Source organism: Lithobates pipiens, unplaced genomic scaffold (genome assembly GCF_037356315.1).
Source record: "Lithobates pipiens isolate NorthernLeopardFrog02 unplaced genomic scaffold, aLitPip1_a1.2 Scaffold_22, whole genome shotgun sequence".
Classification (NCBI taxonomy): Eukaryota; Metazoa; Chordata; class Amphibia; order Anura; family Ranidae; genus Lithobates; species Lithobates pipiens.
This window is the reverse complement of record NW_027507784.1, coordinates 23,327,499-23,353,479: the sequence shown is the minus strand read 5'-3', so window position 1 is coordinate 23,353,479 and position 25,981 is coordinate 23,327,499. Positions and strand designations below refer to the sequence as shown.

Below are 25,981 nucleotides of genomic sequence, written 5' to 3'. Positions count from 1 at the left end.
TTACAGTATGAACAAATTCTACAGAATGCTCCGAAATAACAAAACAAAATATGTCTGGATTTCGGGAATTCAGACTGAAATTTGAATCAAATTTTACATCGAACTCCAGTCGAATTCTTAACTGTACACATATTGCTGAAATCAAAGACTGTGTGTGTTATTAGAGTACCGTATATATGTGAATTGAAACAATGTTATTTTTATGAAGTGTCCACTTTAAAACTGTCAGGTGTGCATCGTTTCATCGATCAGTTTATGTGTCCCTAAGCGAGTGCTAATATTGGGTCCCTCGTTCAGCTATTGAGTTCATATGCTTATTTACGATAGATAGATAGATAGATAGATAGATAGATAGATAGATAGATAGATAGATAGATAGATAGATAGTGTACAGGGGAAGTGTAGCCTATACAATACCCTGAACTCAGTTTACCACTTGGATACTACAAACCAAGAAAACACTTGGAGCATCATGAAGGGTGCTTTGAACATTGCCTGGAACTAAGGAAGGTTCTGGTCTACAGGACAGCAAGAGGGGGGTCCTAGCCCTAGCAGCAGTATAAATGGGCCACTGTCACTCACAACACTGCCCCCCGGGGTGTTGAACCTTCAGTCTGAGCCATGGACTAATTTATAACAATGTGGGTCTGCAAGCAACACCATGCCTCTGTTAAAAAATACAGAAACGTGTGCTTCAACTGTAGCGCTCACCCCTTAAGGGGCCTGCTGAGAAGTCCCAAATTATTTTCCTAAACTAGTGTATTAGCAGCCGAACACAGAGTCCCAGTCTCTCTTGTGGCTCAGTGAACATATCTTTTCTCGATGCTTTATTAAACTTGAACAAGGAGTAAGGAAGCTTCGGGATACTTCACTGGCACAAAATAACAGTAACATGAGGACACTTCTCAAGCTTTTTTTATACTTCTTAGCACAGTGCATGCAGCAGAAACTAGGGGACTGGGCCACTCCGGGACACCATTGGAAATTTCCACATTTTGAGCAAGAGCAGTCACTAGGATCTCTCGCAGAGGTCTGTACTCACAAATGCCCCTAGATAGTTAGATCCCCTCTTCCAGTATCAGCCAAGTGTTTCTCCAGACCAGATCCTTAGTAGGATCTCACTGTCAGTTCCAGCAAAGTTCTGTAGGATAGCCCGCTCCCCCCTGCCAACTCTAACACAGCTGGAACCTCGATGAACAACCAATAGCCCTTCAGGCTGGGAACATCTCCTCCTGGACAAGAACCCTGCTGTTCCAAACCGCAGTCTATTTATGCACTCCCTAGCCACGTACTGGGCACACTTCCCCAGGGATTGGCTGAGACCATATAAATATTCAGGCTGCATATTTGACTCTTCCAGACCAATACATTCTAGAACCCTCCAGGAGGGAGGAAGTTGTATACACCGCTCCTATACCGCCCCAAAGATGTGGCTTGCAAGACTTTTTCTATCGTCCTACAAGCGCAGTGCCCCAATGTGACAGCACTCGGGCTTTCACACTGGAGGGACAGGGGAGGCACTTTACAGACTCTTTGCAGGCGCTATTTTTTTAGCACTAAAACACCTGTAAAGCGCCTCAGTGGGAAAGTGGCCTCAAGGTCAATTTACATTTTCATAGCTCCCTTTTAAAATGCAAAATACACCAAAGTAGGTGATAAATAAATAAATGGAAAGGATGCAGTTATTTTCAAAGTATAATTAAAAAATAAATAAATAACAGAACCTTAAGGGCCCCATGCACACGGGACGCTGAGGCAAAGTCCTCTGAATTATTTTTTTTTTACACTGTGAAACCGGCATTTAAAACATCCGTTTAGCCCTGTTTGCATGCCGCGCTTGCGCCTAGAAGCGTTTAGTTAAGATAACATGATTAGACCCTCCCCAAGCTCAAAAAACGGCATTATTTAACTATTTGAGCCATTTTGTGAGACCAGAGTGAGTAGCAGCAGCTGAGAGACCAGCAGTGTACTTGTATTTAGACAACGTTACCTGCCACAAGTTGTGGATTGTCCACTTGCCACATCACTTGCCAATTCACCTTCCACAAGTTGTCGATTGTCCACTTGCCACGTCACCTGCCACAAGTTGTCGATTGTCCACTTGCCACGTCACTTGCAAGGTCACTTGCCACTTCACCTTCCAGAAGTTGTGGATTGTCCACTTGCCACGTCACTTGCCCCGTTGCCTGCCACAAGTTGTGGATTGTCCACTTACCACGTCACTTGCCACATTCCCTGCCACAAGTTGTGGATTGTCCACTTGCCACGTCACTTGCAAGGTCACTTGCCACTTCACCTTCCAGAAGTTGTGGATTGTCCACTTGCCACGTCACTTGCCCCGTTGCCTTCCACAAGTTGTGGATTGTCCACTTGCCACATCACTTGCCACGTCCCCTGCCACAAGTTGTGGATTGTCCACTTGCCATGTCACTTGCCACGTCACCTTCCACAACTTGTGGATTGTCCACTTGCCACGTCACCTTCCACAAGTTGTGGATTGTCCACTTGCCACATCACTTGCCATGTCCCCTGCCACAAGTTGTGGATTGTCCACTTGCCATGTCACTTGCCACCTTACATGCCACAAGTTGTGGATTGTCCACTTGCCACGCCACTTGTTATGTCACCTTCCACAAGTTGTGGATTGTCCACTTGCCACATCACTTGCCACGTCGCCTGCCACAAGTTGTGGATTGTCCACTTGCCATGTCACTTGCCATGTCCCCTGCCACAAGTTGTGGATTGTCCACTTGCCATGTCAGTTGCCACCTTACATGCCACAAGTTGTGGATTGTCCATTTGCCACATCACTTGCCACATCGCCTGCCACAAGTTGTGGATTGTCCACTTGCCACATCACTTGCCATGCCACTTGCCACGTCACCTGCCACAAGTTGTGGATTGTCCACTTGCCATGTCACTTGCCATGTCACTTGCCACGTCACCTGCCACAAGTTGTGGATTGTCCACTTGCCACATCACCTGCCACACGTTGTGGATTGTTCACTTGCCACATCACCTGCCGCAAGTTGTGGATTGTTATTTGCCACATCACCTGCCACAAGTTGTGGATTGTCCACTTGCCACGTCACTTGCCACGTCACCTTCCACAAGTTGTGGATTGTCCACTTGCCACGTCACTTGCCACCTTACATGCCACAAGTTGTGGATTGTCCACTTGCCATGTCACTTGCCACGCCACTTGTTATGTCACCTTCCACAAGTTGTGGATTGTTCACTTGCCACGTCACCTTGCACAAGTTGTGGATTGTCCACTTGCCACGTCACTTGCCATGTCACTTGCCACGTCACCTGCCACAAGTTGTGGATTGTCCACTTGCCACGTCACTTGCCACATCACCTGCCACACGTTGTGGATTGTTCACTTGCCACATCACCTGCCGCAAGTTGTGGATTGTTAGTTGCCACGTCACCTGCCACAAGTTGTGTATTGTCCACTTGCCACGTCACCCGCCACAAGTTTCTTGTTCAAATCTAACAACATATGGGTCAAATCCCAATTATACTTCGGATAACAGCAATGCTAATGGTGTATTCCATTGGATTGGGCTCATTAGGGAATATAAATAGTCTATGAATCATTGCAAGCAATTACAAGTTTTTAAAAAAAAATGTAATGGTTTTTCATCATTTGCCATCATTTTTAAGATTTTTACTGTCAAAAAAATAGGGCACCTTTAAAAATGCTTATAAACGAAAATTTGGCTAAACGCCGGTATCGCGTTTAGCCAAGCTTAGCATCTGAAATGTGGTAATCTTTGGTGTCTGAACTAATTTTTTTGCCTTCAAAGTGCCTAAAAACAACTGTAAACAAAACTGTGTACATGGTCACATAGGATAACATTGAAGTGTTGAGTTCAGGGGCAGTTGAAAAACAAAAAACATCCAATTGCCTCTGAACATCTGTTGGGGCCTTAGAAGATAAAAAGACAGCTTTTCTGCAAAAATTATTTTCAACTCCCAACTATTTCCAAAAGAACTTCTTTTCTGCCGGGAGATGTACTCGGCCATTCAAACTGAATAACGGCCGGCATTCTCTGAGCCTATGATGTCATGAACTCACCTCCAGCCTGTGACTGTACAGTGACAGAGAAGCAGCACAGTGATAGGGCCATCTCTCTGTCACTCTTCTCTTACCCCCCCCCCCATCTGTATACTCAATGCCAGCATATGAACTAAATGGCTGGCTCATTGTGCTGCTTCTTCCTCCCCCAGTCTGAGCTCTGCTCTACAATGACTGCAAGATAATACAAAGTCAGATTCAGGTGCTTATACCGCTTGCATTTAAAAAAACAAAAAAACGCACGCAATGATGTGCTAGTCAAGACGGAGCTGCATTAATTTGTATCTTTTATATCAGTTTTTTTTATATCATTCTTTTTTTTTACATTTTTTTACCATTTTAGGTCTCACTTGTATACATTCCATTCCACTTCTGAGCCTTCAGTGACTTAGCATTTCAGTAAACGCTGATGACCCTGTTCATACCTTTGGATTTGCGAATATACAATCATAGAGAACACATTATGAACAAGTTGTATTTCATTCATTAGATTCTGAAGTCCATTGATAGTAATGATATTGCACTGCCTTCTGCAGCAGATGGGTCCTCATTTATACATGTTATGTTCTGTTTTCTTTCTGCAGTCCTATCCGGGTATTGAATTATAAAGTATATTTGGGAATGTACCAGCTGAAAGTGATCAGTTCTCATACAATTATTACCAATGTAAAGAATATCATCATCAATAGTCAATATACAAGCACTGGAAGCTCTGGGGACATCGCCTTGTTGCAGTTGGCCACGCCTGTCAACTATACTCAGTACATCATGCCAATCTGTCTGCCATCTTCCACCTCCACCTTCGCCTCTGGTACAGAGTGCTGGGTGACCGGCTGGGGTACAAGATATTCTGGAGGTGAGTCCATGAAATGATAAGACACACCCATATCACTTATTTTTCACACTAAGAAGCCAGACCTGCCAATACATCCTGTTATTTAGAGATGGGTGATTCTGCCAGGGTTAGGATTGCATGAATGAATGAATGAATGAAGTATTTGTATAGCGCACAACGCAAACTGAATCGCCTCAAGACGCTGTGAAGAGCTTGGTTGTCATCTAGAAGAGGAAGGTCTTGAGATTTTTCCTAAAGGCCAGGTGGTTTTCTTCCAGGCGGATGTTGGTTGGTAGAGCGTTCCATAACCGAGGTCCTTGGACTAGCGAATTGCAGGGGGGGAGGGGGGGGGGGTTGTTGAATCCAGTTTTGAAACTTCAACTTAGCAAAGAATCCTATTGAAGTCTAAAGGAGATTAAGCAAAAATTTATACTGAATTATGACCATATTCAAGTCTAATAGGCAAGCTATTGTCAACAAAAAAAGGCACAGAAAGCTGAGAACTGCCATGGGGGACATTTAACAAAACAGAAAAATAAATAAATATATATATATATATAATATATATTAGGGTTGTTACTGATTAAAAATTTTGTGTTCGATTAATCGATTATTATTTTTAATCGATTAATCGACTCATTTCAATTAATTATAACGCACATACAGATTCAACTACTTTTAGCTGATCTCCTTGCTTTGCAACTCTGCATTAGTCAGTGGTAAATGTGGTATACACTATATACAATCACACGACACTAGTTTGTTTCCACAATCCATGACTTAACTTCACAGTTCACACAAATACTTTTTAAATTCAAGCTGTAGCACTGACGTAAGTCATTTTATTTTCCCACAGTAGCGTGACAATCCCTCCACCTTCCGGTCTAACTAATCACTCTCACCTTATGGCACGGATCCCTGTGCAAACAGGTGGTCATGCAAGCGGGTATCAAAAGGGTTAACACGGACCATAAACTTCTCTCACGTGTCCTCAGATCTCAGCAAGGACGCCAGATCATGGGTAGAAAGAAAAGATCGAAGTGCTTGCTGCTTAAGTATAAGATTTGATTTTTGTGTTTGAACACAAACTACTCACATAAAGATGATAAAAACACAGCATGTAAAGCCGACAATCGTGTAAGTTCCGTAGGGCAGCAACGGGTGACATCATGCATAGCTCCTCCCCCATAAGCGTTATGTTCAATCAGAACTTCAACGTCACCGGACTCCTCCCCTCATCCCTTCATTAGCAGATGGAGGCACTTGGGGAAGGGAGGAAGAATGAGTGTGTCGGGTGTCTTCCATTTTGCAGATAAAAATTTTTTTCAACCAGTCCTGCACAGTGGGGACTGTCGTTGATTTCCATAATAGAGGGATAAGAGACTTGGCTGCGTTTAGGAAGTGTCTGGTAAGCACATTTTTATATTTCCTAGAGGACAGGTTTGAGATGTGCAGCAAACAACAAGCTGCATCTAGCTTAAGCTTGGTCTTCCGTGATTCTGTGTGTCAACTCTATAACTTTATGCCAGAAAGGTCTGATTCGGTCACAGTGCCACCAAATATGCATCAAAGTTCCTTTTGCCCTGCTGCATCTCCAGCAGGTATCAGGTGCCTGCTGGAACCACTTGTGTATTTTGTCTGGAGTTGCATACCAGTGGGTCAAGACCTTGTCTGCCGTTTCCTGCATTCTGGTGCTTAAAGAGCATTTATGTGCCATAGTGCCGGCTCATTTCCACTGGGTATCCGTGATTGCCATTTCTAATTAAGTTGTCCGACCATCTCTCTCTGAGCCCATCAGTGTCTGGATCTGTCAAATTTTTCAGCCATTTATAGGAGGTTGAGGTGGTTTTTAGGACTTGTTCCCCTTTTAGGCACACCGATTCCACCTCAGTGAGCTCCCTGGAAAAATGCTTTTTATGGGCGGCCCTGTTAACATAATTTTGCTCATGGGCAGCATGAATCAGATCTAATGCTTTGCTAACATAGTCCCTAGCTTCTCTACCAGGCATGAATCCCACCTGGCTTGGAACTATCATATCGTGCAGAAGGGTTTCAGTCTGTTGGAAATAATTTTTGCTAATAACTTGACATCAAGGTTCAAGAGGGATATAGGCCTTAAGCTAGAGCAATTCAGGGGATCCTTCCCTGGCTTAGGTAGTACAGTAATGTATGCTGATAGGAACTCTGGGGGTACTTGTTTCGGCTTTGATAGGGAGTTTAATGCATCTCTAAGCTGTACTTCTATCCTGTCTATAAACGTTTTGTAATAAATGACCGTAAGGCCATCTGGGCCCAGACTTTTGCCTATTTTAAGTTCTTTAATGGCATGTCTAAGTTCTGGTGAGGTGATGGGGTTCTCCAGTGAGGCAATATCCTCTGCTTTGAGTGATGGGAGGCCAGAGTCCCTGAGGTACTCTCGTATCACCTGTGGTCTGTCCGCCATCACCCCCGGTGGCCTGTGCTGGGATGGGAGGTTATAAACATTGGTGAAGAATTCTTGAAAGTGTTGAGCTATTTGGTCGTTTGTTCTATCAATTGCTCCCCCCTTGTTCTTTATTCCTAAGATGTTATTGTTTGTGGTGGGTCCTTTTAGTGCCCTGGCAAGCAGGTGACCGGGTTTATCCCCGTGCTCGTAATAAATCTTTTTCTGGAAGTACAAAATTTGTCTAGTTTTGGTGTCTAGCAATTGTTTAAGGGCTTTCCTGGTTTCAAGGAGGGTCCTTGCTGATTGTGTAGTCAGAGATTGTTTGTTTGTGTAGGGATTCTAAGCGCCTGATTGTTTGCGTCAGTTTTGAGATTTTGCCTTCTCGTTCCCTCTTTTTTTGTGCTCCCAACCTAATAAATTCCCCCCTCATATAACATTTGTGGGTTTCCCAGACAATCAATGAGTGGGTTTCCCAGACAATCAATGAGTGGGTTTCCCAGACAATCAATGAGTAACATTGAGGTTGAAAAAATACTTTTAATGCTATGTTCAGTTTGGGTAATAGCGCTGGGTCCGATATTAGTGAGGAGATCAGTCTCAAAGCAGCGGAGGATTCCGCCAAGTTTAGGCTCATGGAGATTTGAGCGTGATCAGATATCGTCTGTATCCCTCTGTTAGCTTCTTTGACCATGTGGAGTTCCCTCCGTGTGATAAAGAGATAATCAATCCTAGAGTGGCGGTTGTGTGGTATTGAGTAATATGAGTAATCTTTGTCTTCTGGGTGTAGAGAGCCAAGTGTCTACTAGGTCAAATGTGTGGAGGAGTGTTTTGATTCTTTTGAGAATCTTGAAAGTTATGGACGTTTTCCCCATTGATGTATCGACAAGTGGATTCAGGGGGATGTTAAAATCCTCCCCTCGGATTAAAAGGCACTGAATCCCTCTAGTTCTTTCACCATTTTTTGGCAAAAGGGCAAGGGGCCTGAATTGGGGAAGTAGACATTAGCTAGGGTGGTGGGCACTCCCGATCATCTACCCTTGAGAAAAATGTATCCCCCCCCTGGATCTACAATTGTATCTGTTTTCTCAAAGGATGCATCCTTGCTCAGCAGGATTGACACTCCTTTAGATTTTTAGATGTCACTTGTGGCGTGATGCACTTCTGTGAAGTAGGAGTCGGTGAGCCTGGGAACCTGATTTGTCCTAAAATGGGTCTCCTGGAGGAAAACAATCTTGGGCTTACCTTTTTTCAATTCTCTTAGGAGAGTGCTGCGTTTCTCCGGGATGTTTAATCCCTTGACGTTATGGGAGACCACCGGGGGCGCTTTCCCTAGTGCGGAATAGGCCATTATGCAGGCCCAGAGAGAGAATAGCAATCACAAAGAAATAAGTTAAAAAAGAGAAAAAATAAAAGAGACACTTATGTTAGTCTACAACTGAGAAGGACAGGGGTATCCAGTAGGAGAGGAAGCACAGAGATAGTAAAGGAAGAGTCGAAGAGTGGATAGAACAGATAGAGCGAGAGTAGTGTGATCCAGCCTTCTGGGTTTTTATATCACCCGGATAGGTTATCGTACAATTACGATTAACCCACTTTGTGGGAGCGGGGGAGATGTTAATATAACCAGTAAGAACAAAAACAAAACTGTCTGGTATTCGGAACATCCAGACCACTGCCCAATATGGCAAATGAAGGGTGCCTGAGTGTTTGTTACTTACTGCCATATAGAAGTTTGAGAGTAACATTTTCTGCAATCTTTAAACTGGTACAAACTGTAATTTCAACTACTAGTATTCAATATTCAGTGTTCAGTAGGAAGCAAGTGCAGCCGAGGAGCCCAGCAGCGCTCTGACCCCTCGCTCCCCCACCCATCAACAAGTCACTCAATAATTATGTTAACATTGTCCAAGATCTCAGCTGGGAAAAGGACATCCAAGCTCAGCTTATCTCTACAGATCATCTAATACCGGCTCCAACACCGCAAGTTTTTATGTGGCCTCGTAAGCTTGCCACTAGTTGTAATCGTCCAAAGACCCTTATGATGCCCCTGGGCCCTAGGAATAAAACCAACCCTCCCAGAACATGAACAGTGACCACTATAGAGGAGGCCGGGGCATGCCAAGGGTTAGCAACTGGTCTCATCAGGGCCTGGGAGGGTAACCTAAGTCGCAGGCATGGTATAAAAAAAAAAAAAAACATGGCTGCATTCATTTAATCCTCGGGTCTATCCTACTAAGGGTTTAGCTGTCCCAAATCTGTCATGCATCACTAATGTCTGTTGCCCCGGGAGAGTCAGCACATAGAGAACAGGGAACAAAAATTGAGTAACTAGGGTCCCACCCCAAGACAAAGATCCAAGAGTACATTGTTTTGGCTACGTTTCGATGCAGGCAACCGATTCATAAGTTGGACTGAACAGATAGCTCAGATATTATGGGTTAGCTCACACAGTCTAACGTGTAGTGCCCTCTTGGTCCTCCCAACATATTGTTTGCCACAACTACATTCCAGTAGGTAAACCACATTCTTCGTGTTACAAGATATGAATTTTTCAATCTGATATGGTTTACCTATTACTTTAGATGAAAATATTGTGGTCCTGATGGAATTAGGACCCACACATTTGCATACTGGACACTTCCGGCAAAGAAAAAACCTTTTAGATTTGCAAAGAAAGAAGGCCTGATTGGTGGTTCCACTAAATTGGGGGCTATTAGATGTCTCAATCCGGGTTCCTTCCTGAAGACTCAATTTTGGTTGCCCAGGGAGAGCAGGATCCAGAATCTCATCACTTTTTAATACACGTCAGTGCTTTTTAAGCAGTTGGTTGACCATTCTGTGCTGACTAGAATAGGTAGTGTGGAAAAACCATTCATATCCCCCCTCATTTATCATTAGGGACCAAAATAACCTCCCTATCCAATGTCACTACTTGTTGGACGGTAGCCTCCAAGGCATCCTCTGGATAACCTTTGGATTAGTACAATAATAGTACAAACCCACAGGATTCTGTACACATAGTAGCAATCTGGCTGTTTCTTCTCCCTGCAAAGAAGGGAGAAAAAAACTGCCTGATTTGTTAGTAAAAGCAGTGCATATTACACACATTACACTATTTAGGCACACAGATAACCCCTTGGTTGCCCCTAGATGTTAACCTCTTCCCAGCCATTGTTATTATTACAGTGAATTACAGTATTATATTTGATCACTCGCGCGTGCATGCTAACCCGCACTGTGGTTGGACACAGCACGGTTTTGACAGCAGGTTCCAGCCAATGATTTATGACTGAGACTTGCTGATCAGCTGTGTCCAATCACAGCACAATGTTAACCCCTTCCCAGACAGTTTAATTAGTACAGTGACAGTGTAAATTATTATAACTAATCACTGTGCACAGAGCAGCACCAATCCTCTTCTTCTCTGGTCCCCTGTCGCCACTTCTCTGGGTCCCTCCCCCTTGCTAGGTGCCTTCATAGCAAGCTTCTTGCTGTAGGGGCACTGATGTGTGCTCACTCCCAAGCCAGATCTCTGCATCCATAAGACACAAAGAGCATGGCTCAACTCCGCCCTCCGCTCCCACCTAACTGGCCCCCGATTGATGGCAGCGGGAGCCAGTGGCTCCTGCTGCATCTCAGCCAATCAGGAAAGAGAGACACGGCAGAGCCTCGGGTCTCGTGCACATCGCTGGATTGAGATCAGGCTTCGGAAAGTATTAGGAGGGGCTGAGGAAGGAGCTGCACACTGAAGGTTTTTTACCTTCATGCATAGAATACATGAAGGTTAACAATCTTCAGCCTTTACAACCACTTTAAGGCTAAGTTTGAAAATGCATGATTTGACATCGCTCGTGCGTTTCTGTGTTTTTTTATGCTTTACTATACGTTGCACTAAATAAGACCATTTGTTGGAATGGGTTGCCTATTGGATCTAAATTGCATCACAGAAGTGCATGACTCTTTTTCAAAACAGCGCCACACCAAAACGCATGATACTTTGTTACCATGTGTTTTTTTTTTTCCTGTGATTTTTCACACACAAAATGATGTACTTTTTTGTGTGCTAAAAGAACACCCGCAATTTCAAATGTGTTTCTGTAATGCACAAGTGTGAAAGAAGCATAAAAGTGATCAATCTATATATCTATCTATTACCTTGTAATCATCTTCTTGTATGTTTCATCACCAGGGAGCGTAGTTAAGAATGGGACCCTCCAGGAGGTCATGGTTCCCCTAATAGACCGCAATACATGCCAAACATATTACAATGCAGCAGGAGGTTCCTACAGGATTCAGAATGATCAGATCTGTGCCGGCTACAAGGACGGGGGAAAAGACTCCTGCCAGGTGGGTGACACCAAGAGTGATCCAGCATGGCTCACTTTTTAGGTCTGAATTTCTTCACAGGAAGCGGAATCAATGCATGACATCAGTTAACGTGACACGAAACTCTAATTTATTTATTTTTTATATAAAAAAGAGGTTATACCTATCTGCTCTTCAAGGCTGATTTATGTAGCACATTATATAGATAGATAGATAGGTAGATAGATAGATAGATAGATAGATAGATAGATAGATAGATAGATAGATAGATAGATAGATAGATAGATAGATAGATAGATAGATAGATAGATAGATACATTGATAGATAGATAGAGATGTATATACCGTATCTCACAAAAGCCCCTCACATTTTTGTAAATCTTTTCTTCTATCTTTTCATGTGACAACACTGAAGAAATAATCTTTGCTACAATGTAAAGTAGTGAGTGTACAGCTTGTATAACAGTGTAAATTTGCTGTCCCCTCGAAATAACTCAACACACAGCCATTAATGTCTAAACCCCTGGCAACAAAAGTGATTACACCCCTAAGTGAAAATGTCCAAATTGCGCCCAATTAGCCATTTTCCCTCCCCAGGTGTCATGTGACTCGTTAGTGTTAGAAGGTCTTAGGTGTGAATGGGGATTAGGTGTGTTAAATTGGTGTTATCGCTCTCACTCTCTCATACTGGTCACTGGGAGTCCAACATGGCACCTCATGGCAAAGAACTCTCTGAGCATCTGAAAAAAAGAATTGTTGCTCTACATAAAGATGCCCTAGGCTATAAGAAGATTGCCAAGACCCTGAAACTGAGCTGCAGCACGTTGGCCAAGACCATACAGCGGTTTAACAGGACAGGTTCCACTCAAAAGAGGCCTCGCCATAATCGACTAAAGATGTTGAGTGTACGTGCTCAGCATCATATCCATTTGATATCTTTGGTAAATAGATGCATGAGTGCTGCCAGCATTGCTGCAGAGGTTGTAAGGGTGAGGGGTCAGTCTGTCAGTGCTCAGACCATACAACGCACACTGCATCAAATTGGTCTGCATGGCTGTAATCCCAGAAGGAAGCCTCTTCTAAAGATAATGCACAAGAAAGCCTGCACACAATTTACTGAAGACAAGCACACTAAGGAGATGGATTACTGGAACCACCTCCTGTGGTCTGATGAGACCAAGATAAACTTATTTGGTTCAGATGGTGTGAAGCGTGTGTGGGGGCAACCAGGAGAGGAGGACAAAGACAAGTGTGTCTTGTCTACAGTCAGGCATGCACTGGGGAGCTACAGATCATTGAGGGAACCATGAATGCCAACATGTACTGTGACCTACTGAAGCAAAGCATGATCGCCTCCCTTCAGAGACTGGGCCGCAGGGCAGTATTCCAACATGATAACCACCCCAAACACACCTCCAAGATGACCACTGCCTTGCTAAAGAAGCTGAGGGTAAAGGTGATGGACTAGCCAAGCATGTCTCCAGAACTAAACCCTATTGAGTATCTGTGGGGCATCCTCAAAACAAAAGACGGAGGAGCGCAAGGTCTCTAACATCCACCATCTCCGTGATGGTGTCATGGAGGAGTGGAAGAGGACTCCAGTGGCAACCTGTGAAGCTCTGGTGAAACCTCATACCCATGAGGGTTAAGGCAGTGCTGGAAAATAATGGCGGCCACACAAAATATTGACACATTGGGCCCAATTTGGACATTTTCACTTAGGGGTGTACTGACTTTTGTTGCCAGCGGTTTAGACATTAATGGCTGTGTGTTGAGTTATTTTGAGGGGACAGCAAATTTACACTGTTATACAAGCTGTACACTCACTACTTTACATTGTAGACAAGAGTCATTTCTTCAGTGTTGTCACATGAAAAGAGAGAAGAAAATATTTACAAAATATGAGGGTGTACTTACTTTTGTAAGATACTGTATATACTCACATACAGTATTAGGGCTGAATTATTGAATAGGCCAGGGTCTAAGCAGACCAGCTATATTCTACATGTCAAAAGGATAGCTGACTCTTTGCTGTGTTAATTTTATGCAAGACCACCTTGGCCCTTGCACTCCACAATCCTTTGCAAATTTGGAGGTGATTGGCAAAGTTGCAAACGATTGTGGAGTGCAGGTGGTTTGGTCAGACTTGAAAGTTAAAATGTTTATGTCTTTGTGTAAGAATTAAATTAGGCCATTAACAACAATGAATGGAAGTATTTACTTATGATAACTGAACATCAAACGAGGTCATAAGTATTAATTGTTTATGATAAATAGCATTCTTCAAATGGTAACTTGTTCATCTAATTAGTAATAAAAGAATGCAAGTTAGGACATTTCTGAACTTTGACTGCAGCTGTCCACAGCCAAGAGGCATCATCTGCCACCCACAGTGGAGGCTGGTGCTCAAAATATTTTGGGGGGGGGGGGGGGGGGGGGGCGCAAACAAACTGAAAAATACTAAAACAAAAACATAAACATCAAAAATATCAAATGCAGCCTCAGAGTCCGTTCACACAGGGGCAACACGACTTGTAGGCGACTTGAGTCAGGCAACTTGGACACGACTTGAGTTAAGATCACAGCGCGACTTGGGACGACTTCAACACGACTTGTGCTGAATTCAACCTGACTTGGGAGGACTTACAAGTCGCCCCAGGCCAGGCGACTTTTGCTGTGGCCAAGCAGAGAATGAGCTCAAGGGGGAACTCCACGCCAAATTTCGGAAAAAAAATTGGCATGGGTTCCCCCTCCGAGAGCATACCAGGCCCTTAGGTCTGGTATGGATTCCAAGGGGAACCCCCTACGCCGAAAAAATGGCGTGGGGGTCCCCCCCAGATCCACACCAGACCCTTATCCGAGCACGCTACCCGGCCGGCCAGGAAAGGGGGTGGGGACGAGCGGGCGGCCCCCCCTCCTGAGCCGTACCAGGCCGCGTGCCCTCGACATGGGGGGTGCCTTGGGGGAGGGGGGGCGTGCGCCCCCCCCACCCCAAAGCACCTTGTCCCCATGTCGATGAGGACAAGGGCCTCTTCCCGACAACCCTGGCCGTTGGTTGTCGGGGTCTGCGGGCGGGGGGCTTATCGGAATCCGGGAGCCCCCTTTAACAAGGTGGCCCCCGGATACCGGCCCCCCACCCTATGTGAATGAGTATGGGGTACAATGTACCCCTACCCATTCACCTGTGAAATAAAGTACAAAAAAAACACAACACAGGGAAAAAATATTTTATTGCACAGCTCCGGGGGTCTTCCGTCTTCGGGGGTCTTCTCGCCGGACTCCTCCGCTATCTTCTTGTAGCTCTTTTGCTAGCGGAGGAGTCCGGCTTTCTTCCTCCCCGCCACCGGCCTCTTCTTCCGACTTCGGGGGTCTTGTCCCCCTCTTCGGTTCTTCTGCCGGGCCACCGCGCCTTCTTATAGCTCTTTTAGAGGCGGTGGCCCGGTCTTCTGTCGCCGCCGTCGCCGCCGCCGCCTTCCGTTCTTCTCCTGGAGATGTTGACTCGACGAGCTCTCCGGCCACAATGCCAGGGACGCGCTCCGCTGCCACTTATATAGGGACAATGGGGCGGGTCACATGGGTTGATTTGTATTCGGGGGCCCCCTTATTAAAGGGGGCTCCCGGATTCCGATAAGCCCCCCGCCCGCAGACCCCGACAACCAACGGCCAGGGTTGTCGGGAAGAGGCCCTTGTCCTCATCGACATGGGGACAAGGTGCTTTGGGGTGGGGGGGCCGCACGCCCCCTCCCCCAAGGCACCCCCCATGTCGAGGGCACGCGGCCTGGTACGGCTCAGGAGGGGGGGGGCGCCCGCTCGTCCCCACCCCTTTTCCTGGCCGGCCGGGTAGCGTGCTCGGATAAGGGTCTGGTGTGGATCTGGGGGGACCCCCACGCCGTTTTTTCGGCGTAGGGGGTTCCCCTTGGAATCCATACCAGACCTAAGGGCCTGGTATGCTCTCGGAGGGGGTACCCACGCCAAATTTTTTTCAGAAATTTGGCGTGGAGTGCCCTCTTGAGAGCTGATAATTCTGTCAGAGTCGCCTCCGTATAGACGGAGATCCGACTTGGAGGCGATCTCCATTGAAATCAATGGTTACAAGTCGGATAGAAGTAGTACAGGAACCTTTTCTGAAGTCGGAGCGACTTCAGTAGTGTGCATTAAGACGGCTCTCATTCACTTACATTGCTTTTTAAATGTTGTCGGATCAGGAGTTGCCCCTGTGTGAATGGACTCTCACTGTGCCCATGAAATGTAGCCAAATGTGCCCGTCAAATGCAGCCACTGTGCTCATAATATGCAGACTCTGCAGCATTTTGAATATATTTGACTTTATTGCAGTAAGTATTGGTGCAGTGTTGTTATTTACTCCCAAATATTTAACATTTATAATCTGGGGTTGCCCCATTTGTCCACAAAGTTGAAGGTATTCATACACCAGCTGTACTCTTATATTTTATTTTTGGCTGTTTTGCGGGGTGTATAATCCCATTGATTATGTATGCCCACGTCGATCAAGTCCACGGGACCCGCGACCGGACTAACGGGGGTCCCGACCGGCACGCGATCGCGCCGCCGCTGGCGTGCTCACGATGGCAGGGTGGCATTGAAGATTGGATGTACCTGTACGCCAATATGCCTGCCCGTGCCATTCTGCAGACGTACATCGGCGTGCGCTGGTCGGGAACCGGTTAAGCACATTTGCCAAATAAAAATTGACCTGGTTGCTGGTTGTACCAATCTCATACCCATTTACGCAGTGCTCTCAGGTCTGATGCAAGAATTTTTAACAACCTAGGCGAGACCTCATTTTGAAGCTCCCTCTTGGCTCCACCCTTGACTCCACCCCCTCTGCCCTTCCCATATATACCCCACTTTTTTAATGAAGCACCCCCTAAAATGCAACGTCACCAGCGCCCATCAATGCAGCCTCACCAGCGCCCATCAATTCAGCCTCACCAGCGCCCATCAAATGCAGCCTCACCAACGCCCATCAATGAATGTTTGCTTGCTTCTATTCATTCGGGAGACGGGACACAGACACAGACCTCCGCTGCTGTTGCGCCTCTGACACTACGTGTGAATGAAGCCACGCCTGCTTGCTTGCTGCAGAGAGAAGAGAGCAGGAACACCAGTGGTCAGGTGTCCTAGGCAGCAGTGCGCCCTAGGCGGCTGCCTAGTTTGCCTAGTGGTAGCACCAGCCCTGAGTGCTCAACTAGTTTGTGTGATTACACATTCATGGAAAATGCAAATGCTAAGACTGAAACATGTTGTTGAAATATCCTGAACAGATAGACGTTGGTGCAGCTGATGATTATTTATGTCTTACAGGGTGACTCAGGAGGACCTCTGGTGTGTAAAGTCCAAGGCGTCTGGTACCAGGTTGGAATTGTGAGTTGGGGAAAAGGATGTGCATTATACAACTACCCCGGGGTGTACACACTGGTGACGGCCTACCAAACCTGGATCAGTACCTACCTGAGTGTTACATTCAATTATGTGTCAAATTCCCCTACACCAACGACATCTGAAGGTAGTGTCATTTTATCATCAAATACAACTGAATAATGCATTGTTATAACTGATTAGACAAGTGAGTGACCCCGCCTCCAGCCTTTCTCAAAATCACAAGATGATCCTGGTCCAAACGACTCTGCTTGCACTAATATAATGGAAAACTTCCATCTCAGTTGACCTAGGCAATGGGGTTCATTTACTAAAATAGTAGACATGATTGGATGATTGAAGTCAGCACAGCTTCTCCTCATCCACTGCGCTAATTCAAAAAATGATTTCTTTATCGTACATCATGGGATACAGAGCCTTAAGTAAGAACTTGATGGGTTATAGCCACCTTCAGGTGATGGACACTGGCACACCCTAAACAGAAAGTTGCCTCCCTATATAACGCCTCCTCCTACCAGGAGTAACTCAGTTTTTTTGCCAGTGTCTAAGGTGTTGGTCACGAGTGAAGATGTGCTCTGAAAGAGCTCCAACCTGGAGAGATCCCATGCTGGATTTAAACAGCCTCCATAGACCGGATAAATCCAAAATGCAGTTAAGGCCAAGCTGGATAGTACCCGGGCCTCGCTTAAGAATGAGGTTTTGGATGTAATGCCTCTCCTTGAGGGCTGGACCCCAGGACTTTTTTGGTCATGCTAGATTACCTAAAATTTACCTGAGGGGTGCTATACAGGTCCAAGGCCGTGGACCCCTTATAATAGGGACCCAGTCCTTGAAGGTTTACTAATGCAGCCTGCCGTGATAGGTGAAGTTTGGATCTGTCTGTTACAGCAGTATCCTACAGCGAGGAAAAGGTAAGGGAAGAAGCCTAGGAACTGTAAAAAGTCCACCTATGTTTTTTTCTTACATTACAAGTAATAGTGTTGTCATGCCTAAAGTCTCCACTAGAGGGAGTAAAGGCATACCTTAGTACGTTGCTTCTCATTACCCCAGAAGTCCAGTCAAACAGCACATGTGCGTGTCTCAAAAGCCAAAGGGGATCCTCATTGTGAACATTTCCCCCACAGGGGAGGGGGGTGCAACTGAAACTTGTACCCCCACCCCACCCCCCACCCATCATGGGGTGCGGTGGCGGCAGCAGTGGCTTTTTATTTAGAAATGTTTCTATTCCCCACAGAAGTTTTTTTGAACTTCCCGCCGCCCAGCCCTCCCTTGCCTCTCCTCTCGCTCAAAGAGCGTGTCAGCCATCCACGCGTACACGGACTAAGGGCTAATTTTAAAAAGACAGAGGGAGGGAATGTTGATTGACAGAGGGGACGTGGCTTATGGGCGTGGCTAAGGCGCAGCGCTGGGGACAGAGACAGACGCTCACATCTCACAGCTCATAGCTGCAAGTGGACACACAGGACACAAGAGCGCTGGGGGCACGTAAGGGAAGCATGGCATTTCCAGTACAGGAAATAACTAATTATCAGTGTGGTTAATCCTTACCTGTTTTTTCCTTATCAGGAAGCAGGATGAGTGTGTGAACACCTATCTCTCCACCACTCTGATAAACAACTAAAGCTGAACTTTATTGGCATTTTCTTTTGCTAAATTATTTTGCTCAGCGAGTGTGCAAGTCACTGCATTGTCTTGTTTACTTAAAGTGCCTCTGTTTTTTGTGCTCAGCACTATGGCTCCCAAAAAAGATACCCCAAAGGTACCAAAAATTCCACCCCCAGGTGCTGGGAACTCCAGTCGTGTGTCCACACTGTCATCCTCGCCTGAGTTACCAGATATGGCAAGCCAGGGTGAGTCATTGGGACCAAATGGTGGCGCAACTGCTTCTCACATTTCAGCCCCTGTATACATGACTGAAAATGTGTTTTCCTCCGCCCTGCAGGGCCTAGAAGGAAAATCAATGACTTTTAGGCTTGTGCAATTCGTTTCGTAACGAATCGAAATTCGGCCGAATTTTGCATCTTTCAGGCATTCGGATGCATCCGAATGTCCGAATAAAAAAATAAATTACAACGAATATGAAAGAAATATAACGAATGAATTTGAATGAATTCGACATGATTCAACATTATTTCAACCGCATTCGAAATTATTTCAGCTGCATTCGACATTATTTCAACCACATTCGAAAATATTTTGTGACCCGACTTTAGGGCCATGTATCTCGGGGTCACTTGGTGCTAGACACAAAATCGGGTCGCAAAATATTATTAGTTATTAGAGCAGAGAATAACATTTTGCGACCCGATTTTGGGGCCACATATCTCGGGGTCACTTATAGCTAGAAACCCCAAGTTTGCAAACACAATAGTACTAGCACTACAACATATCCAAATTTGGAGTTTCTATCACCAAGTGACCCAGAGATATATGGCCCTAAAGTCGGGTCACAAAATATTTTAGAATGTGGTTGAAATAATGTGGAATCATGTTGAAATCATTTCGAATCCGGTAGAAATATTTTCGAATTTGGTTGAAATATTTTCGAATGTGGACGATTTTTCGAATTCTGTAGAAAACTAAACGAAATCCGAAAACGAATTTAAGGAAGTTAACGAATATAACTAAACGAAATTAATGAATTAACGAATTAAACGAAACGAAACTAAACAAATTTTTTCCTTTTGCACATGTCTAATGACTTTAATCACATCCGCTATCCAAAAGGGTAGGAAGCGTGTTAGATCCCCCTCCCCCACCTTAGACCCCTTATCAAAGGAACAGTGGGTAGAGGATGAAGGGTTACCCTCAGGTGATCAGGAAGAAAGGCAAACGGATTACTCCTCTGTGGAGGAAACATTGGTAGATTAACCTTTTTTCAGCCTTGCAATCTAAGGCCGCATACACACGGGCGGACTGTTCGCCCAACTTTGTCTGCTGAACAGTGTTTCAGCGGACAGTCCGCTCGTGTGTGGGCTTCAGCGGACAGTTTCAGCGGACTGTTTGACGAACAAAGTCTTACGAAATTTCCGTAAAACTGTTCGCTGAAACTTAGTTTCAGCGGACAGTCCGCCCGTGTGTGTGCCAGTCCGCTGTACTTTCGAAATGAGCGGACTGTTCCCGCCCGGAGAAAAGTCTGCTCATTTCGAGCGCGTCTCCAGGTAGGCGGGGCCCGCGAAGGAGACGTCGTGGGCTCCGCCGCCTGGAATGGACTTAAAGGGGAAGCCCAACGCCGAAAAAAATCGCCGTGGGGGTCCCCCCAAAGTCCACAACAGACCCTTGTCCGAGCACGCTATCCGGCCGGCCAGGAAAGGGGGGCGAGCGAGCGCGCCCCCCCTCCTGAGCCGTACCAGGCCGCGTGCCCTCAACATGGGGGGTGCCTTGGGGAAGGGGGGGCCACGCGGCCCCCCCACCCCAAAGCACCTTGTCCCCATGTTGATGAGGACAAGGGCCTCTTCCTGACAACCTTGGCCGTTGGTTGTCGGGGTCTGCGGGCGGGGGGCTTATCGGAATCCGGGAGCCCCCTTTAATAAGGGGGCCACCGGATACCGGCCCCCCACCCTATGTGAATGAGTATGGGGTACAATGTACCCCTACCCATTCACCTGTAAAATAAAAGTACCCAAAAAAAAACACAACACACAAGATAAAATATTTTATTGCACAGCTCCGGGGGTCTTCCGTCTTCGGGGGTCTTCTCGCCGGACTCCTCCGCTATCTTCTTGTAGCTCTTTTGCTAGCGGAGGAGTCCGGCTTTCTTCCTCCCCGCCGCCGGCCTCTTCTCCCGACTTCGGGGGTCTTGTCCCCCTCTTCGGTTCTTCTGCCGGGCCACCGCGCCTTCTTATAGCTCTTTTAGAGGCTGTGGCCCGGTCTTCTGTCGCCGCCGCCTTCCGTTCTTCTTCTTCTTCTTCTTCTCCAGGAGATGTTGACACGACGCTCTCTCTGGCCGGAATGCCAGAGCCGCGCTGCGCTGCCACTTATATAGTGACAATGGGGCGGTGTCACATGGTATATGTCACATGGGTTGGTCACATGGGTTGATGTCACATGGGGACTATGACATCGTAAGGGGGCGGGGTCACCATGTGACCAACCCATGTGACATATACCATGTGACACCGCCCCATTGTCACTATATAAGTGGCAGCGCAGCGCGGCTCTGGCATTCGGGCCAGAGAGAGCGTCGTGTCAACATCTCCTGGAGAAGAAGAAGAAGAAGAAGAAGAAGAAGAAGAAGAAGAAGAAGAAGAAGAAGAAGAACGGAAGGCGGCGGCGACAGCGACGACAGAAGACCGGGCCACCGCCTCTAAAAGAGCTATAAGAAGGCGCGGTGGCCCGGCAGAAGAACCGAAGAGGGGGACAAGACCCCCGAAGTCGGGAGAAGAGGCCGGCGGCGGGGAGGAAGAAAGCCGGACTCCTCCGCTAGCAAAAGAGCTACAAGAAGATAGCGGAGGAGTCCGGCGAGAAGACCCCCGAAGACGGAAGACCCCCGGAGCTGTGCAATAAAATATTTTATCTCGTGTGTTGTGTTTTTTTTTGGGTACTTTTATTTTACAGGTGAATGGGTAGGGGTACATTGTACCCCATACTCATTCACATAGGGTGGGGGGCCGGTATCCGGGGGCCCCCTTATTAAAGGGGGCTCCCGGATTCCGATAAGCCCCCCACCCGCAGACCCCGACAACCAACGGCCAGGGTTGTCGGGAAGAGGCCCTTGTCCTCATCAACATGGGGACAAGGTGCTTTGGGGTGGGGGGGCGCGCGGCCCCCCCCTCCCCAAGGCACCCCCCATGTTGAGGGCACGCGGCCTGGTACGGCTCAGGAGGGGGGGCGCGCTCGCTCGCCCCCCTTTCCTGGCCGGCCGGGTAGCGTGCTCGGACAAGGGTCTGTTGTGGACTTTGGGGGGACCCCACGCCGATTTTTTTTTCGGCGTTTGGGTTCCCCTTTAAGTCCATTCCAGGCGGCGGGGCCCGCGACGTCTCCGTCGCGGGCCCCGCCTACCTTGACACGCGCTCAAAATGAGCGGACTGTCCGCCGCGTGTGTGGGCGAGTCCGTTCATTTCAAAAGTTGCGCGGACTTAGTACGACGAACTTAGTCCGCTCAAAAAGTGCCGTGTGTGGGCAAGTTCGTTCATTCAAAAGTTTGAGCGGACTGTTTGACGAACTTAGTTTCGGCAGACAGTCCGCCCGTGTGTACGCCGCCTCAGAGATTGCTGGTATACTCTCTTACAGAGATGGTTCATGCCTCTTCAAGTTACCTCTAGCAGAGTCAGCTGATAGTTCAGTTTCCTCTTTAGGTTCCTTAAAACATTCACAGCCTTTTTTAATGCGTTTCCTGTACATGCACAGATCCACACGGAAAAACAAGGTTTGGGGTTTTATTCAACAAACCCATTCTAGATCTAAAGAACTGAAATCAGTTCCTGAATAGTGATGGCCGAACGGTTCGCCCGGCGGTCGTTTCGCGGCGAATTTCCGACTTTCGCCGTCCGCGGGTTCGAACGCCTTTTTCCGTCGTTCGCCCCGGCGGACTTACGTGTTTAATGTATACAAGAACTTTAACCTTTCGTGACACGTTTATCATGTGTTACAGGACAACCAATTGAGACATGACAGCTCATGGACACTTGGACATTCCCCCTAACCTATAAATACACCCGATCCGGTGGCCATTTTACATTCTTTCTTCTGTCACTGTAGGGAAAGGATCCTGTGTGGAGTAGGGACAGAGAAAACGCTAGCTATTTGGTACACAAAAGTTCTTTTCAGGACTGGTATAGGTGTTAGGTCAGCAGCCTGAGTTTCTTTTGTCAGTTTAGATAAAGGGACAGAGCGCTGTATGCTGCTATTTTAGGGACAGCTCAGCCAGATTAGTCTTTCTTCATCATCATCATCATCATCATCATTAGCTGTTACTATCAGGTCCACAAAAGAGCTGTTCCAGCTAATCGTTCCAGCCTACTCTTTTTTGCCAATTTGTATAGGGACAGGCAGGAAGCAGTGTGTCAGGCAGTGAGGATAATTTTAAAGACTTGCTGTTACTATTAGTTCCACAAAGGTTCTTTTCAGGACTGGTATCAGTGGTACGGTAATAGGCTTGTACACGTATAATATTCTTTCTTCCAAATATAGAAAGAATATTATACTTGACTGCTGCCCTTCTGCTGCAGTCTGCTAATCATTCACAACTCACTTGTTCCACAAAGCTCTTTATCAGGACTGGTAACTTGGTCTGTCTAGGGTGCTACGGTACATAGGCTTGGGTGCGGTACAGTCTGCTGTTCTGTAAGGACCGCTATCGGTCCACAATAGATAGGGTTGCCGTGCACTACTGCTGACCGCTGCCCTATACTGCAGCAGTCCTTCAGCGGTATAGGGACTGACGCACAGTCTGCTAAACACTAATACACAACCTGCTTGGTCCACAAAAGTTCTTATAAGGACTGGTAACTTGGTATAGGGTGCTACGGTACATAGGCCTGAGTGCGTTACAGTCTGCTGTTCTGTAAGGACCGCTATCGGTCCACAATACATAGGGTTGACGTGCACTACTGCTGACCGCTGCCCTATACTGCAGCAGTCCTTCAGCGGTATAGGGACTGACGCACAGTCTGCTAAACACTAACACACAACCTGCTTGGTCCACAAAAGTTCTTATAAGGACTGGTAACTTGGTATAGGGTGCTACGGTACATAGGCCTGAGTGCAGTACAGTCTGCTGTTCTGTAAGGACTGCTATCGGTCCACAATACATAGGGTTGCCGTGCACTACTGCTGACCGCTGCCCTATACTGCAGCAGTCCTTCAGCGGTATAGGGACTGACGCACAGTCTGCTAAACACTAATACACAACCTGCTTGGTCCACAAAAGTTCTTATAAGGACTGGTAACTTGGTATAGGGTGCTACGGTACATAGGCCTGAGTGCGTTACAGTCTGCTGTTCTGTAAGGACCGCTATCGGTCCACAATACATAGGGTTGCCGTGCACTACTGCTGACCGCTGCCCTATACTGCAGCAGTCCTTCATTGGTATAGGGACTGACGTACAGTCTGCTAATCACTAACACACAACCTGCTTGGTCCACAAAAGTTCTTATAAGGACTGGTAACTTGGTATAGGGTGCTACGGTACATAGGCCTGAGTGCGTTACAGTCTGCTGTTCTGTAAGGACCGCTATCGGTCCACAATACATAGGGTTGCCGTGCACTACTGCTGACCGCTGCCCTATACTGCAGCAGTCCTTCATTGGTATAGGGACTGACGTACAGTCTGCTAATCACTAACACACAACCTGCTTGGTCCACAAAAGTTCTTATAAGGACTGGTAACTTGGTATAGGGTGCTACGGTACATAGGCCTGAGTGCGTTACAGTCTGCTGTTCTGTAAGGACCGCTATCGGTCCACAATACATAGGGTTGCCGTGCACTACTGCTGACCGCTGCCCTATACTGCAGCAGTCCTTCAGCGGTATAGGGACTGACGCACAGTCTGCTAAACACTAACACACAACCTGCTTGGTCCACAAAAGTTCTTATAAGGACTGGTAACTTGGTATAGGGTGCTACGGTACATAGGCCTGAGTGCAGTACAGTCTGCTGTTCTGTAAGGACCGCTATCGGTCCACAATACATAGGGTTGCCGTGCACTACTGCTGACCGCTGCCCTATACTGCAGCAGTCCTTCATTGGTATAGGGACTGACGTACAGTCTGCTAATCACTAACACACAACCTGCTTGGTCCACAAAAGTTCTTATAAGGACTGGTAACTTGGTATAGGGTGCTACGGTACATAGGCCTGAGTGCGTTACAGTCTGCTGTTCTGTAAGGACCGCTATCGGTCCACAATACATAGGGTTGCCGTGCACTACTGCTGACCGCTGCCCTATACTGCAGCAGTCCTTCAGCGGTATAGGGACTGACGCACAGTCTGCTAAACACTAACACACAACCTGCTTGGTCCACAAAAGTTCTTATAAGGACTGGTAACTTGGTTAAGGGTGCTACGGTACATAGGCCTGAGTGCAGTACAGTCTGCTGTTCTGTAAGGACCGCTATCGGTCCACAATACATAGGGTTGCCGTGCACTACTGCTGACCGCTGCCCTATACTGCAGCAGTCCTTCATTGGTATAGGGACTGACGTACAGTCTGCTAATCACTAACACACAACCTGCTTGGTCCACAAAAGTTCTTATAAGGACTGGTAACTTGGTATAGGGTGCTACGGTACATAGGCCTGAGTGCGTTACAGTCTGCTGTTCTGTAAGGACCGCTATCGGTCCACAATACATAGGGTTGCCGTGCACTACTGCTGACCGCTGCCCTATACTGCAGCAGTCCTTCATTGGTATAGGGACTGACGTACAGTCTGCTAATCACTAACACACAACCTGCTTGGTCCACAAAAGTTCTTATAAGGACTGGTAACTTGGTATAGGGTGCTACGGTACATAGGCCTGAGTGCGTTACAGTCTGCTGTTCTGTAAGGACCGCTATCGGTCCACAATACATAGGGTTGCCGTGCACTACTGCTGACCGCTGCCCTATACTGCAGCAGTCCTTCAGCGGTATAGGGACTGACGCACAGTCTGCTAAACACTAACACACAACCTGCTTGGTCCACAAAAGTTCTTATAAGGACTGGTAACTTGGTATAGGGTGCTACGGTACATAGGCCTGAGTGCAGTACAGTCTGCTGTTCTGTAAGGACCGCTATCGGTCCACAATACATAGGGTTGCCGTGCACTACTGCTGACCGCTGCCCTATACTGCAGCAGTCCTTCATTGGTATAGGGACTGACGTACAGTCTGCTAATCACTAACACACAACCTGCTTGGTCCACAAAAGTTCTTATAAGGACTGGTAACTTGGTATAGGGTGCTACGGTACATAGGCCTGAGTGCGTTA

At 46.8% G+C, this 25,981-nt stretch overlaps 2 protein-coding genes across 3 annotated transcripts in view; both read left to right on the top strand.

Moving 5' to 3' along the window:
- The window catches only part of LOC143923419 (serine protease 33-like), a 200,118-nt gene that overhangs the window by 29,168 nt on the left and 144,969 nt on the right, over positions 1 to 25,981 (top strand). The gene's annotated exons all lie outside the window — the stretch shown is intronic.
- The window catches only part of LOC143925171 (transmembrane protease serine 9-like), a 122,522-nt gene continuing 101,215 nt past the window's right edge, over positions 4,675 to 25,981 (top strand). Inside the window, exons 1-3 of the mRNA XM_077449784.1 lie at positions 4,675 to 4,940; positions 11,534 to 11,691; positions 16,996 to 17,197. Of these exons, the coding sequence (XP_077305910.1) occupies positions 4,706 to 4,940; positions 11,534 to 11,691; positions 16,996 to 17,197 (595 nt within the window). The 5' untranslated portion in view covers positions 4,675 to 4,705. The remainder of the gene's footprint in view (positions 4,941 to 11,533; positions 11,692 to 16,995; positions 17,198 to 25,981) is intronic.